This window comes from Scylla paramamosain, chromosome 6 (assembly GCF_035594125.1).
Source record: "Scylla paramamosain isolate STU-SP2022 chromosome 6, ASM3559412v1, whole genome shotgun sequence".
Classification (NCBI taxonomy): domain Eukaryota; kingdom Metazoa; phylum Arthropoda; class Malacostraca; order Decapoda; family Portunidae; genus Scylla; species Scylla paramamosain.
Window position 1 is genome coordinate 21,865,483 of NC_087156.1, and position 17,807 is coordinate 21,883,289.

At 33.9% G+C, this 17,807-nt stretch overlaps 2 protein-coding genes across 2 annotated transcripts in view; one reads left to right on the forward strand and one right to left on the reverse strand.

The window, feature by feature from the left end:
• The window catches only part of LOC135101395 (single-stranded DNA-binding protein 3-like), a 200,752-nt gene that overhangs the window by 174,422 nt on the left and 8,523 nt on the right, over nt 1-17,807 (forward strand). The window contains 2 exon segments of the mRNA XM_064005322.1: nt 5,755-5,825; nt 6,493-6,687. Coding sequence (XP_063861392.1) covers nt 5,755-5,825; nt 6,493-6,687 — 266 coding nt within the window.
• The window catches only part of LOC135101396 (actin-related protein 6-like), a 31,817-nt gene continuing 26,062 nt past the window's right edge, over nt 12,053-17,807 (reverse strand). Inside the window, exon 11 of the transcript XR_010269256.1 lies at nt 12,053-14,610. The gene's annotated coding sequence lies outside the window, so the exon portion shown is untranslated. The remainder of the gene's footprint in view (nt 14,611-17,807) is intronic.

Here is a 17,807-nt window from a genome sequence, read left to right on the forward strand (position 1 = left end):
ATATATATATATATATATATATATATATATATATATATATATATATATATATATATATACACACACACACACACACACACACACACACTGATGTCTTAAATTAAGAAACATAGGCAATTAATACAGAATGTACATACATAGATGAATTATTATTGGTGTATTCAATCAAGAAATGCAGAATATATTAAAGTAATCTCATGATGCCATGAATGTATGTGGATGTATGAAATGAATGAAAATTAGTGACAGGAAAGGTATGTCCATTGATTGACATCATATTATGCCTGCTTCATGTAAAGTTTTGTTTTTTACTAAATATTTCTACAAATGTGATGAGGTGATAATATCATGTAGGAAAGTGATAGTGGTAAAATGACAAAAAAATAAAAAAAATAAATAAAATAAATAAATAAATAAAATGAAAAAAAAGTAAATAAAATTGATGCAACAGAGGGGGTTTGATGAGCTACAGGGTGGATAACACAACATAATAAGAGACATTATGAGAAAACAAGATATTCAAGAATGCCAAGATGAAGCAGCAGCTTTAGCAAAGAAGTACATGAGAGCTATATATAGTTTACATTGCTGGAATAGATTCACATCAAAAGATTAATGTGGTACAGATTTCTACTCCTAAATATGGCACTACTGCCTTTCCTTCCATTTCTGCATTCAACTTTCAGAGAGCATCTTCTGGTGTCCCCTCGCTCATTTCTTTAGGCCCACATTCTTTCCTCTCCACATTTGTTCAGCAGCATTCTAGCCTTCCCCATTTCACTTTTTAATCCTTTATTTCATATTTCCATATTTCACTTCCTTCTTTATCACTGTACATAATTTATATCATGCTCTCTTATCCATCTTCCCAACTATAGTTAAAAAAAATAATAATGATAATAATAATTTTTATTTGACTCTAGATTTATCCTGAATTCTTCATCGCACTTCTCGTTTTTTAATTCACTGTCTTCAGTGTTTCTTTATATTAATCACCACTACATGATTTTTCACATGCTTAATCCATACAAATCTTTCTCTCCTTTGTGAAATGGATGGATCTTATATACAAAGTGCATTATATATATCATATAAATTTCATTCAGACTGCAGGTTTGTAGTATTTATTACAGACCGGCATACTATATCAGTATTTTTAAGGATGGAAAAGGGAACCATGTTCTTAAATTTTACAGTTGATACTTGTAATTGACAGGAAATGCAGAAAAACTTAAGTTATGTCAGTTATGACACTGTGACACACACACACACACACACACACACACACACACACACACACACACACACACACACACACACACACACACACACACACACACACACACACGCACACACACACACACACACACTGTAGTCTCAGTTATCTGGACCTCAATTTTCTGGACTCTAAATTTTAGGCAACCCAGACAGAGTCTGAGAAGATAGTTAAAACAGCCACAAATTTCAGTTTCATACTGTTTCAAAAACAAAAACAAAAAATGGGAGTCAAGCCACCATAAATCAGGACGTGTTATCTGGATGACTTGTGTGTCCTGCAGTAAGGTGCTGCTTTAATATTTGTACTATTTGTGGCACCCATTGCAGATTACCACTTTTGAGATATTTCAGACCTTAGCCTCCTTTTGCCCTTGAAATTGAGGATCAGCTGCTTACACAATAACAGACACATGTACATTTTAGTTGTATTTGTATGTATGTGTTGATGACTTTGACATCTTTGATCTCTGTAATAAATTCAGTACTGAAGTCTTGAAAAGTAACATTGGTAACTTTTTTTAGGGTCGAGTGGAGCTTTCTCTCCCGCCCGCCTGCCTCCCACTCCGCGGCCAGGTACTGCTTTATAGGCAGTTTGGACTCACTACATCTGAGGGTTCCGTTGTAGTTCCTGCCTTTATTCTCTGAAACATCCCCTTTTCAAATTTGGTTTAAATTTTTCATTGCCCATTCTTGTTCATCATTATCATTTGAAAGTCTTGGCACAAGAGTTCTGAATGGGGTACTTGAACAAGGAAAATTGGCTCCAAATCTTGCTTGTTAAAGATCTTTTAACTGTATATGACGCTTTTTTTTAAAGACACTAAAGCAGAACCCGCATGAGAGAGCACTGTTAGTGTTTTGTGTTGTGAACGTGTGATATTACCTCTGCTGCAAGTGCTTGAGTGGATCATGTTTAGTAATATTCAGGTAACTTAATTATCTCAGCACTAGCACTACAAGAGATCATATTCATGTGCTGTTTAGGAAGTGGATCAGTAGGTGTCTAGATTCTAGGGGTTTATTTGTTTTTATTGTTTAATTCAGGTTCTCATTAAAAAGCTGCAACATTTTTCAAACTAAAACCAAACCAAACAAGCAAGTAGGATGGAAAAAAAATGTCCCTATCTCCTGGGTACAATAATTTCATTTAGCTGCTGAATGTGTAAATATCAATTGTTTTGAAGTGCTGCAGTTCCCTTGGATTATTACCCATTCCTTTTGGTTTTCTTCGAGTGATGTGGTGCTTCTGCTAAATGCACATTGATATTGTCACTAAACTAGGCATGGACCTAAAAGGCATGTTTTTTTTTTATATATTTATTTATTTATTTATTTATTTATTTATTTATTTATTTATTTATTTATTTATTTATTTATATTTTTTGTTTAATTATAAATATGATTGTTGGCTGAATTAGTGTACTGTGCTTGCATCAGTGAAGATTTGATGACTCCTCATCTTGAAACTATACTTAACATAGAGTTTGGAGGGTGTAGTGAAGGGATAGAGACTATATTGTGTCAGGCTGCAGTGTTTGTCACTGAAACTTTATAAGCTCATTGACTGTGAGTCAGCCAGATATCCACTTGTAGTACCTTGTGTATGCTTGATCAACTGAAGACACATTAATGTTTTGAACTATTTCATGTCTTGACTGCATTTGTTATTTTTATTATTATTTTATTATCATACCATTTTTACCACTGTACAGTGTATGGTGATGTAGATCTTATTATTTTTTTTTTATTTATTTATTTATTTTTTTTTTTATTTATTAAAACCAAGTTTTAGGTTATCTCTGTATACATCAGCATAGGATCCCCTTTAAAGGGAGATGGCTCGGACAAGTTGGGTCTTATGGTGGGAATTGAGTTACCTTGCTCCGTCCCTCACAGTCTCCTGTGATGCACTTGGAGTACAGTAGCAGTGTTCTTCCAACTCAGCCATGGAGTGTGGTTCATTATTATTTGTTTTCTATTTTATTTATTTATTATTTTTTTTCCCTCTATGAATATCACGTTTTTGTGTGGATGATAAAGTAATATTTAAGAATTATGGTTATATTTACTTTGGCAAAAGGTAAGGATGTATTTTAGGCATTCATAAATATAGAGAAAGCACATAATAAATGGGATGGGGAAGAGTTGTGAACTCTTTTTAAATTTTATGGACCAGGTAATAGATTTTTAGAGACCTAAAAATTTGTGTGTGTGTGTGTGTGTGTGTGTGTGTGTGTGTGTGTGTGGATGTGTATTGAATTGGAAAATAACATAAGTGATGTGTTTGAGTAGGGTTGTCACAAGAATGTTTGTTAACCTCTTAGTTTTTTATGGTGTAATGGAGATGAATATGAGAATGATTAGGCTTTAGTCCAGTGATTACTGATGGTAGAGAGTGGAGTCTGACACAACTGCTGTTTGCAGGTAAAACTGTAATGGTAGCTTATTCTCACATGAGACAGCTAGCATAAGAGTTTGGAATGGTATCTTAAATATGCAAAAATGTAAAGTAAATAAGGGTAAGAGAAATGGTAAGAGGATGAGTGCAGTTTTGAATGGCAGAGGGCTTGTGGAGGTGGACTGTTTGAAGTATATATTATTGCTGTGGATGGGAGAGGTTTTGTCTGAATGAAGCAAAATGGATATGGGGAAGAATGAATTATTTAGTTAAGTCACAAGGAAAGAATCCAAAAGGGAGGCTGCGTAGGGTTGTGGTAGTACTGATTGCATTTTGTGTTGAAGCATTGAACATTGAAGTAGGAGAAAAGAGAAGATTTAATATAATTGAGTTTAGCTTTGAGGTACATGTGAGGAGTAAGTTGAGTGTATGGATGAGGCAAAAGATTAAGATGCTTGAAGGAAAATAACATTAGGATGGAGCCAAGCAAGGAATATTAATATGGGTTAGGCATGCAGACAGGGTGAATGAAAAGTGATAGGTGAAGAAAATATTATTCACCACTTTGAGGAGATAATGAGCTGTAGTTGAGGCTGAAGCAGCATTAAACTTTAGGAATGATTAGCAGACTGCAGTTTTGCACTGTTGGCAGTGGCCACTCTGTAGTTGATGTGCACTAAATGATGCGGCCAATGTCTTATGCTACGTAACACATTCATTGGCAAAGAAGCATGAGGCCATCACAGTAGCAAGGCTTTCATCCAGTGGTTCCATTATTTTACACTTTCTTGGTGTGCTTTACCCTTGACTTATATTTATTGTATATATTATTATTGTATGATGGTATATTCGATATAACTTGTTACTGGTGGCAATACTCAGAACTTGTATGTTGTGATGTTTGCGTCAGGTGGGGTAATGTTTTTTCCCACAACACTACAGATTATTATTATTAAATTGTGAGCTTTAGGCAGATATAGTCATTTAAAGTCACACTCAAAAGGATCAGTAACTGCAACACATTGGAGACCCAGTGCCAAGAAAAATAAACAAAGAAATTAATTATATTTAATTTCATGAAACAGAGAATAAATCAATCTTTTTCCATTAATTCTGACCAATAGGCTCACTTGCATAAACACACAAGCATGAATTTGGACATTTAAGCTCATCTTTATATAACAGATATTGGTAACAAAAGCCACTGAGCTACAAATAGACTTGATGCAGTTCAGAGAAGCCACTATCACCTTGGTATATTTGCCATCTGGCAACTGTCATCAAATGGCTACACTCTGCTTTTTTGCTTTGTTCACCAGCTGTTGCATAGAAATGAATGAAGAACTGGCAAAACAGATTGGCTGTTCTGTACCAGCTTGGCAGCTGGTAGGGCAGCCTGTATTCCACACAGAAAATATCTGAAGAGGAATTAAGCATAGTTCTCTCCTACCTCTTCTTTGCGCATATTACTTAAATCAGTGTCATCTGTTTTATTTGGACTTTCTTTCCAATAGTTACACAATCTGAATTTTTGCAGAAATACTCCATGGTGTTTTTTCCACTCTTGTACAAGTATTGTCTTTAATCACTACTTTAGAGGTTTACAAAGTATCTAATGAACTTGTCAATGTTGAAAGTGACTGACACCATTAGCATGATCATGTTGTGTTCTATGTTAGCTTTTATTGGTATTGTAATTTTCACTGTGAACCAGGACATTGAGTATTTATTTTTTTGTTGAAGAATAATATGGTTTAGGTTAGATTCTTGTCCTTAGCACCATAGTTCTCTTTTACTAGATGTTATATTTGATTACAGACAAAAATCTGTGTTTCTTGATTTGTAAGTCAAAAACTGACATTTGCTGCTTGGTAGTTTTACTTATGTAAACACTTATCCAGATATATTTTCTTGTGTATATGTTTGTATGTTTTTATTCATTTATTCATTTTTATTTTGTCATTTTCTATGTAAATGTCCATCTGTTATAGATGCCTCAAATCTTTATATGAACTTCATTTTCAGAAAACTTAATAAAGTTTGTCTGCTTGGGAGTAACTCATTTTTTGTCATTGCAGACACAACCAGTAGTGGGGCCGATGCCATGTTTCCTATGATGAAGCCAGTACCTGGAGGAGGCATGCCAGGGGTGAGTCTTCACATGAGGCAGTTAAAACCCACTATCGATAGATAGGTAGACATTTGCGTGCTAGTACACTGACATAATTGTTTAAGCTAACGGTAATCTACTTTATTCTTTCATTTGTTGAGGTGTTACCATTAATTTACCCTCTTTTGCCCCCTTGGCATTAACTAGAACAAAAAAATAAGGGAAGGTGGAAGAAGCCATCAGGCCGACAATGGCAGTCCCTGCACGAAACATACCATTTCCACCTATCATCCTCATCGAGGAATTTATCTAATCTTTCAAAGCAATGTAATAGCTCAGCACTAACAACTTGATTACAGAGTCTATTGCATTCATCTATCACTCTATTTGAGAGCCATTTCTTACTTTCCTGTTTTTAAATGTGACTTAAACCCACTATTTCTAGTTCTGTCCTTATTATATACCCTATACCATTTAAATACCTCATCATATTCCCTCTTAAGCTATGCCTCTCTTAGGAAAGTAGATTTAAAAGCTTGGCATCCTTTTGTAAGGAATATTTTTCATCCCTTGTCTCCACATTATCGCTGTGTGCCAGTTTGCACATTGTCAGCCTACTTGTTGCTGTGGTACCTAGGTAGAAAAAAAAAAGTTCTATGCTGATTACTGATTATTATTATTATAATATTTAAAAAAAAAATTTCAGGACTTCCCTCTGAGTAGTGGTCCAGATGGACCCATGGGTGGGCCAATGGGGCCAAACACCATGGGCCCTGTCATGAATGGTGATGGCCTAGATGGCATGAAGAATTCTCCTGCTAATGGTCCTGGCACGCCGCGGGACGATGGGGGTGGTATGGGGGACTACAATTTAGGAAGCTTCGGGGGCCCACCGGAGAGTGTAAGTTGTACCTAAGGCACTATTGTGGCCGTCTTTCTGCTTGTGTGAGGTGTAGATGCTGGATGCTGCCACATGCACACTAGTATCATATCTTGCAGTTATAAAAACAGAAAAAATATATACTACCATTTTTGGAAGTATGTTTGATTTAGGTTCATGTCTCAATATGAATACATTAAATCAAGAAACAAATGGTTTTATTTTGTTCATTTTAATCATGAAGATTTTTTACCTAAATAATTGCATACAAAATGTATTTTGATGTGCATTAAGTAGCATCTCCCCTTGTTTGTTTTAACTGAGTGAGTTACTAGTCCCTTAGAATAGTCAGGGTTGTGCAGAGGTGATTCAGTATAGAATTTTGATACTAAAATGCTGTCACTTCACTTCTTAATTGTTGCTGAGATATAACAGAGTGGCTTTGATGTGCATGTTCTTTCTTGTGTGACCTGACCTGTTCAGTTTCTTTTTTTGACAATTTTATAATCATCATACTACGTAATTAAGTGCAGCATTACCGTGAAGTTAATAATGTAAAAAAGAATATATTGGGCAGTTTGCTTATAAATAAATGTTCAAATCCAAAGGGTGGGTTTTCTGAACATCATGTTAACATTTCACATGTGCATATAGGCAAGCGTGCTCACACACACACACACACACACACACACACACACACACACACACACACACACACACACACACACACACACACACACACACACACACACACACAGTTTAGTAAATTACTATTTAAGTTCTGTTTATTATAATTGTTCGACAACCAATTCAAGAATAATAATAATGGAATACACCTGCTGGCAGATTCATCTGAGTTATGAAAGCAGCTTACATTTTTTGCTTGGTCTTGATTTCATTATTGGCTTGCCTTTAGGATATTTTCTTACTTTATAATTGTGTTATTTGTCATTGCACAAGAAATCAGAGCAAATGACATGCTGGAGTTATATTTAACATAATCAGCAATCAAGCAAAAAGTAACTTAATTGGAAAAGATTGGTCAACACATAAGGAAAATGTTTAATTTAATGCTTTTGAGAACTGTACTTTGTTCATTAGGAAGGAGTACAAATATACATAATATCAGGATACTTGTTTGAGAGAAAAGTGATGCTGTAGGTGGTGTGCTGTTACTGAGTCACACAGCTGTATGAAAGAAGAATGATGGCATGCATATGAAGTGATATGAGTGCTATAGAAAATGATCTTGTCCTTGTACAGGAGAATTATTTGGGTTCCATCATATTTAAAGAATAAGAAAAAAGATAGTGCTAGACTCATTACTGGGCTAGATGTAGAAATACATTATTTTAAATGCTGGAGACATGCAGGGTATTCATTTTCTTAAAACATTTGACTGGACATCCATCCAGAGCTGCATCTTTCTGAGTTTTCTGGAGTTCATCCTTCACAATTAAGAACTGTCCTGATGTGCTAATTACTCGTTTCATTCTTAACTACAATAATCTCAGATTCCATAGCCTCTAATTAATATATACAGCAGTCCCTCAAAATCTTTCCTACATCATTCTTTTCAATCAACTTGCTATCATTTCTACTCCACACACTTTTTCATAGACATTTTCTTTCATACCCTTTCCACCTTCTTCCAAAATATTTGTATTCACCTCATTTTCTTTTATCTGCAATAACTTTTGTATCAGTTCTCTTTATCCCTTGTGTAACAAATTCCTTCCATTAATCTCACAAACCTATTCTTCACACATCATCACAGCACTACTGAACAGCTGCCATTCCTCCTTCATGGCACCATGACCTCACTTATTACCTGCATCTCAGTCACTTTCCAACAAATCTTACACTGAAGACTGAAAAGGAAGATTCTTTTTACATTGATGTGTTCTGTTTTGTTCAGACTTTGCTGTCACTCAAGTGTTGGTAAGGATAATGAATCATGAGGTGATGAGTAGTTTTACTCTGAAAAAAATTAGGAATTTAGTTAACAAGCAGTTGCATTTTCTGTCTCTAGATATTTTAGGATGTTTACAAAATTTTATTCTTAATGAAATTGTAATTTAAATCAAATAATTGTGAGGAATGTCAGTGTTTCCATTCATGCAGTTAGTAATATATTTCCATCTTTGGTGAGTTAATGTGTAGTATTCTTTAGGATGCATCAGGAAAGCACAGTAAATTATCCCAAATGGAGTAAAGATAAAAATTTAGGGAATTATGAAGACTTGGTAAACATAAGTAGAATTGTATACAGTTTTATGTTGTCATTTTTATTTATACGTTATATTATTTTGTAAAGCACAAAATCATTTCAGTCATAACTCAGAGGAGTAATATTGTATGAAAATGAAATTTTACACCTCCCAAGGTGGTGTGATGCTACTACCAAAGAAAGATCTAGTAGTGAGGAATGCAGTCATAAGATAGGATATGGCAGAGGTGTTGAAGAAATTAGGGACAGAGTAAGGAAATTGGTAAAAAAATATTTTGTAGGCATCCAGTTACAGCAATACTACATAAAATACATCAGAACAAAATAACAGAAAATATAACAGAAAATGTACTATTCACAGAAAACATTTAAGAAAGGCACAGCCTGAAATTGTATTGGTATGTCATGGATACCTTGTCTCTTGAAATATATTTTTTAAAGAAAATTCCTGATAATGCTGCAATTTTAAAAATTCATTTTTTTAATTACTTTTCCAAATTTAGCATCACTGCTATAAAAACTAAAGATAGACAGAGCACTCTTAGTGATATATATGCTCCTGCTAAGAGTAATGCAAGGAATAAACAAAGATGTTTAGATTAGAAAAATATTTATAGAAATGAACTGAACTAGTTTTCATGTAATTAAAAGTATTCAAAAGGAATGGCAAATCTCTCTCAAATCTACATATAATGAACACTGGAGAAATAGGTGCCAAAAAAGGGACCACATTATGCCATGGCATAGAACAGAGAGAAAAAAAAAGAAATGCCAAATAGCCAGCAATGAATGTGAAAAATCAGCAGGAAAGAGAAAAGAAATTATAGGAAAAATTTAGTTGAAAGTGCAAGGACGAACTAAAATAATATAGGTAGAAAGGGGGAGGCTTGGTGTAACAATACACCTTTTAATTTTCAGCTGGAGAGTTCAGGACCTACCACAGTAGTAGATAAAAATTTTGTGTGTGTGTGTGTGTGTGTGTGTGTGTGTGTGTGTGTGTGTGTGTGTGTGTGTGTGTGTGTGCACGTGCCCGCACTCGCTCACATGTGTGTGCATTTGTTAAAACCCTCCAGGAAGTGTGAATGATAGATGGTGTTATTGGTATAATCTTACTTTCTTCTGTCTTTCGCACAAAAATGTACATAGACATTTTCCTTACAAAATTAAACATGAACCATTATTCTGAAAATCAGCAAACAATATGCTTGGCTGGAAAATGGAGCATGCAGCCTGTTTCTTTTTAAAACCAACAATACCATTATTAGCTTTTCTTATTCTCTTTCAAAATATTCATTGCATTGCAAATATTTGTTCTGAGTTGATACACATGCATGAAATAACGTCATCAAGCTATGAAATTTGATTAACTTCTCAAAACTAAAATAGTGTTCTTTTGAATAAAACTCAGTGACAATTTTACACATTTTACGTATAATTATATATATATATATATATATATATATATATATATATATATATATATATATATATATATATATATATATATATATATAAATGAATTTTTAAGCCTGCAGAGTTGCAGTAATGATCAAATGTATTGAGTACAGGTCAAGTCACTTTGCCTAGGAAAGAACATGTGTTAGGATATAGTTTATTCTCTAAGGCTCTCTATCAGTCTGTTTTTATCGCAATAAATAATTCATCTTTTATTTTTGTGCACTTTCTTAGCATGAGGGTTAGTGGCTTTAGTAGCCCAGCTCTCATCACTTCCATCACAACCTCCCTCTGCACTTCTCCTTGTTAGAAGCTGTGTATATGTTTCTTGTTGCAAAGTTTTACATTTGATTGCCCTTGTTTATTTACAAGTAGCTTCATGATTCTTTTTGTTAAGTTCTGCCCTTAATTTTTTTTATTCATTTGATTGGCAGAAACTCTTTTTCTTCACTACTCTCAGATTTGATGCAGGTTTCAGGCTACTCTGATGATGTAATTAACCCTAGCGATGAGAACACAGCCCCGTGTTGATGTTCTCACCGCTTCATCGCGGCCCCATCTTGACTCTCTTCAATTTTATTAGGACTTAAACAGCCGTGAAAGCACCTTAGGCATCATTTGAAAGCAGGCGTGACAATGGTTGCGTGAGGACCAAGTTTAGAGTGCGACTTGTGAGTATCGTGAGTGAGTCCGGCCGCCGCTACCTGGCTGCTGATCGCTGTCCTACCTGTGTCCGGTGTGGGCCCTGTCCTGTCCCGACACTATTCTAACACTCTCCTGCACTATACAACACTTTTGTACTATACAACACTATTGCACTATATACAACAATTTGCCATTACACAGCAGTTGTGTATTTTGAACTACCACTTAGCACTCCCAGAACTTGAACATGCCACAACAACATTCTAGTAGATACCACAGTATCTGAAAGAGAACACATCACACATTAGTTACCCTAGCTGTAATTCATTATGGGTGTCACCATTCATTATGAAGTTTTGAGATTCAACTATATTTTTCTTAGGTTATTTCATCATTATTAATAGCAGATGCCAACCATATCACAAGACTTGGTACATTTTGAGATCTTTGATGATAGGAAACTTTTCTACATGATTGCAACATTAGTCTAAAAATATGTTGAAACCAGAATTTTCTTAAGTGATTAATTGAATGTTGTACACTTAATTGTTATAATAGAATGAAAAATTGCTTTGCAATATAAAACTTAAATGAATCAAACTGAATTAGGTAGAAATGAGCAAGAAATATATATCCACAAGATTTTACTAATCCAAATATTACAGTAAATTATTGTATTGCATTTGTGTTAAAAGGACATTATATTGAAATGTCATTTAAGTGATTGCCATAATTTTCAAAATGTTAGGAAATTCAGCAAATGTCACTCACTACAATGATTTTTTTTTTTTACCAAGGTGACCTCTGTTTTGCTTCATATCACACAAATTAATTTGCTTAATGACTTCTAATGCTGTAAATTAGGTATTCCTGTTTGTTTGTTATATTTTCATTTCTCATTACCAGAGTTTGAATTGCTTTGCTGCAGGCACCCTGGCCCAGTTTCTTTGGTTAAGTAGGAAATTTCTAAGTAAAAACTAACAATTTAAAGATTTTTCATGTGATGGATTGTATTAACTTTAATATATCAAGATCTAATGTCATGGATTTGGTGGTTAATCATGAGTCTAAATTTGGCACTTTTTTTTTTTAAGCTGTTGATTATCCTTGTGGCAGAATAGTGGGAGCTTACATTGCTGTCCACTGAAATTTTTCCTCTGCAAGCCAAATATTTTTAAATTATTCAGGATTTACTGAGACAAAATCTCAAGAACAGGAAGATGTGTTCTTAAAAAACTCCCTGTTATCTGCTAGTAGGGATTATCACTTGGTAGACTGGTGAGAGTTCCAGTTTTACAACCTTGGAGCTGTTTTGAATGGCATGTGCTGGTGCTTCCTTTACATCATCTCAGTAGCAACCATCCATGACTTTATCTGGGCTCATTCATGAGCTTTTTGTAACTGTCCAAAACACTCAATACTACTTACGAAAAACCTGTGCTGTGCTGGTTTAGGACACCTGATCACACATGTCATGTAAATCTTCATTGTGCAGCTCTAAATCATTGTAAGCAGTGTTGTGCCAGCACAGAATCAGCACACTTGTGGTGAATTGGAAATTAATAATTTGAGATCTTAACGCTTCTCCCACTTACCAACTGCAGTTATAAACAGGAATCTATAGTGCTTGTTCTGTTGGTCTCGCTTGTTTTTCCCATGTTCTGGTGATAAAGGAGATGACATCTGCGTGTTGTTCATCCTAATATTTCTGAGGGGTAAAGATTTCTTGTGAAGCCACATGTTCAGCTACTTTGTGGATTTCTTTCCTTTACTCCTAACATTTTTTTTATAGATAGGAGTAGTCAGTGGAGGGTTGAGAAACTTGTACATGAGGGTGATTATTATATTGTAAACACAAGCCAGGGAAAGGGGGGTGTGTAAGGAGTGCAGATTGGCAAAGGTTTATATTGTGCTGTTTGTGTAGGTGTTTCAGAAACTTTGGTTTCTTGTGTTATGGGTACTTTTTTAAAATGAAAACATGGTGTTTGGGTCAATCTTAACACTATTTAACTTACGGAGATTTAGTATTTTATCTATCACCTTATTTCATTATAAATAGTTTTCACCTTGGGTGGGTGATGACTGATTTCCTTTTGAGTTGTTGCTTCAGTCCACTTGCAAAGGGAAGTTGAGTTGTGATTTAGTAACCCAGAATCCCACTAAGACACTCCAAGCCACCAAGATGTGGAATATGATACTCTTAAGTCACTTAGGGAGGACTTTGTCGTGCAGTGGACTCGTAAAGCCAGGTGGTGATGATACATGTAGATAATGAGGGAGGTTGCTGTGCTTATCTGTGTACCTCAATTTTTGTTGCCTCAAAGTGCATGTCAAGAAAGATGAACTCGGCTATTTTTATTAAGGCAAGATTTTAGGCCTATTTTTTTATTTATTTATTTATTTATTTTTATTTTTTTCTCTTATTTTAGTAGAAAGTGCATTAAGTATATATTGTGTTGCTAAATTCATTGTATTATAAAATAAATTTCCCCAAACTTTACATATTTGCTTATCTCAAGGCCTTTAATTTAGTATGAAACTACTCACAATGACAAGGCATTAATAATTCACATTTCTTTGCTGCCACAGCTGTGTTAAGACTCAAAAACCCATCATTGTAGTATGATAATTTCCTTTTATCCTTACTTGTAAAAATTTGAGATCTGTCAAAATAACATAACAGGTTTCTTAAAATTTTATTTCTCATCTGATCAAATAATAATATAGACTGGCCACTTGAAATTTCTTGTGAACCCATTGCTCCAGTTACATTAAACCCTCCATTCTGAAGGGTACTGACTGCTCTAAAAAGTTGTGTGTTATCACCAAACAAAAGATATTAAAATATAAATCCCATGAGAAAGAGCTTAACTGATAATAAAGGGTATCCAAGATCCTGTGGTCTTGAGAAATGTATGCTTTCTTCCTGATCCTATCATTAATATTTTAATGCTCAGTCTATTATCCATCCACTCCTCCTTGTAGGCCTGAAATAAATATCACCTGTGAGAACAGTGCCTAATGGCTTCTCAAGCATGGCAAAATCAGCCACCAGGCACCATTGGTCTCTACTACTTGGACCTCCAATTTAATTATCAGGCTCTTTCAGTCATGTTTTATTGATAAAGGATATAGTTGTGGCAATTTAACCCATTCAGTTACCACATTATCTTACAAGAAATTCATGCCAGTCTTACTAAATTTAAGCATAATTTGTTGGAATTTTGTTAATTTGAGTAAGACAAAATTTTAGAAATAATGAACTGTATTGTTTGTTACTCCCCCAGTTGTTTTGCATGGAGCAAATATTTCAGGATACAGGTTCCCAAATTTTTATCCAGAATTCTGGAAGTTGAAAACATTAATAAATTCCATCTTATGAGCCATTGTATTTTAAATGACAACAGATGTTTATTTTCCTGATGTAACATTACTCTTACAAGTGTTGTGCCACCACTGCTGTTATCCACTTCAAAGGTTACTCAATACTGTGGCAGGTAGCAGCTGTGACTCATCACTACCAGTGCTGCAGTCTGCCAGTCAAGTTTGTTCACAAAAACACCAGGACAGCTGTATATTAATGATGGCCCTGTTGCCTGCTCAGCTCTTAACAGCTGTAATAAAAGAGGAGTGAGTTGTTGAGACAGATCACCTTGCATCTGACTGTGCAAAAATGGTTATGGGCTTGATGCATTCAATACTTTAGTAAACTTATTTTAAAGCACTTAATAGTCATCACCAGTGCACTTTGGGACACAACCTCCCTCTCCTACATTGTACCTCTATACCTGAACAAAATTTAATGTCAAAGGCTAGAAGAGAGAGCCCTTTCCTCCAGACTTTACTGTCTCTACCACTGGATCAGAGCAACAGTCACATGCAGTGTAGCTTTTTATTTGAAAACAATTTTGTCACTGCCAAAAAAAAAAAAAAAAAAATTTTACAATCTACCATTTTGAAAAATTACAGTATTACTCTAAAGTGTCTTGATCCAAAGATTGTGGATAAAATGTAGTGGACCTGTAGATGGTAAAAATATCCAGTTTACTTACGAAGTATTATCTTGTTATATTTTGTAAATACACATATTACTTTAATGACAAGCATAGAAATGATATATTTTGAATTTACATCAAACTTGCAAGGATATTAATGAAGCTGACTATGCCACATCATGATCTCAATTCTTACTGTATAAAGATGTTCTGATTCCATCAGATTATTCTAAATATCTAACTAGATACAAACTGAAACACTTTAACTTTGAATGAGCAGCAAAAATTTAAGCCTAAGTATAGTCACCATAGGCTAAGATCTAGAAGCCATGCACCCTCCTTTTTGGCAAGGCAGCTTACTGGTGCACTTGGATCATTCAATATTTTTTGTTTATATATTTAAGATATATTTATCTAAATATATCTTAGGTGTAATCTAAATATATCTTAGGTATAATAATACTTAAGCAATTTTTTTTTTAAATATCAGTGTGAAAGCAATATCATCAAAGTGTTAAACATTCAGAAAATTAATGAAAATATATATTCTTTATGTAGTACGTAATTGCATCTGTGTGACTTCAAACACTCACTTCTACATGGTGTATGCTGACACACATGAATGCAGTTGTATAAATAATTCATTTCCACAAATTTTCTGAAGGGTTACTAGGCTGATATTGTTTTTGTATTTTTTAAAATTTCTTATTTATTTTTATTTTTATTTTATTTATTTATTTATTTTTTATCCGAAAACAAGGATAAATGATAGTGAAAATACCTTAAATATAAAAAATACTGAAAAGTGACAATAACATCGAGTGCACCAATTGCTGTCCAGCCAAAAAGAGGAGTCTCATGGGTGTGGGTTTGAGATTATCTTGGCCTACAGCAGCTGTGATTTACAGAAATTTCATCTAATTATATGACATCACATTTGCATTATGGATATGTTTGTAAGATGATATAGTTATATAAAAATTATTTTTTATTTTATTTTGTTTTATTTTATTTATTTATTTTTTTTCCAGCTTTTCATTTTCATGTAAAGTACTGCTGCCTAAGATATTTCACACGAACCACATATAACAGATATTTTAATCTTTATAACGTCTGAATGTTTCAAGTAAAAAATTGGAGGAAAATTTATATAATCTATATTATGGTAACTACTGTTTTAGGGGAGGGAATAAAGTGTGAAAGGTTTTGTTGCAAACATGTAGAAAAAGAACATCCTATCAAATGTGGATATTATCCAAACTAGTGTGGTACTAAAACACTGTATCCATGTTTATGAAAGCAGTCATGCTTAAGGATGCGCACACAAACACACACACATATTATATTTGATAACTTAAAACACACACCCATCTCTAGATACAGTTTATTCAAGGCTGCTGTTGTATTAATGTCCCCAGACCTTAATATTCCAAACATAATTTTATCTTTTTAATTTTTATTGAAATTTCTTTAAAAGTAAAAAAATATGCAGATAAATGATCAGCCACAGTGGTATACAAATTAATTGGCAATATATGCCATAAGTTTGTTTGCTTTGCTAATGATTTACCTGTTTAGGGAATAATTATAGTTCCCAAATTTGGCCTAACATGTAACAAATTTTGTACTGTTTAGTTTTGAAGAAAATTTATAGATGGGAACAGATGCATGACTAGCTGCACTTACTCTGCCACTAGTACTCTCTCTACTATCAGATTTCTGTCTACATGATCATCTCATCTTCTCATATCTCCATTTCCACAAAATCTTAGTGCTCAGGTTCTACTACACTTAAACATGCATTACACTTTCATTAACTAATGCCTCCTCTAATGGTGATGGGAGAACTTTTTCTCAACCCCCTGTTAGTCTCTTGTATAGTGATTAATTAACACAAAGTACACAGTGCGAGCTAGGTAGCTTCTTGCACAGTGTGCTACACTCAGCATGAAGTAAGTGAGTGGTGCTCTTGGCAAACAAGCATCAACTAAGCATGAGATACGTTGTGAGCCAGGCTGCTGGAGGCCCAATGAGAAGGGCAGTACACAGTGATGGACAGCAGGCTTCCAGGTTTTGGAAATTATAACAATATACTACAATATAGAAAAGTAAACAGAACACATTGACAGTGTGTACACACTTTTGCAGCTTTGATGTTGCTGTTTGTTGATATGACATTTTGCAAACAACTAGTGCTGAGCGCCACAGTAATGACAAACTTGACCAGTATTCTAAGTGCACTGTGGGATCTATGCTGACTTGAGTATTGGCATACATTTTTTGTATAGGTTTCTAGAGAATTTATCAGTGTTTGTCTGCTTAAGAAGCAGCTTTATAAAGCCATATTTTTCATAGAAGTAGATTTTGCATGCTGAGTGACATGATTAATGCTTGAGTGTCTTCATTGTATTTATTTATATATTATATATATATATATATATATATATATATATATATATATATATATATATATATATATATATATATATATTCCAATCAGAGGCTTATTTTGAAACTGGAAAGGTTGCATCAAATTACCATATACAGGATTTTAGTATTCTACATATTTTCGTGTACATTTTATTATGATCCTCAAAAAAAATAATTCATAAAGTACAAATAAGTAGATGGCTTCATAGTTTTCCTATTTGTTAATGTTTATATATATATATATATATATATATATATATATATATATATATATATATATATATATATATATATATATATATATATATATGCACTTCTTTTATAACTAATGTGAAAAATCAGGAAGGTTTTGTTCCTTTGAATAACAATATGGCATTGAAGGGATT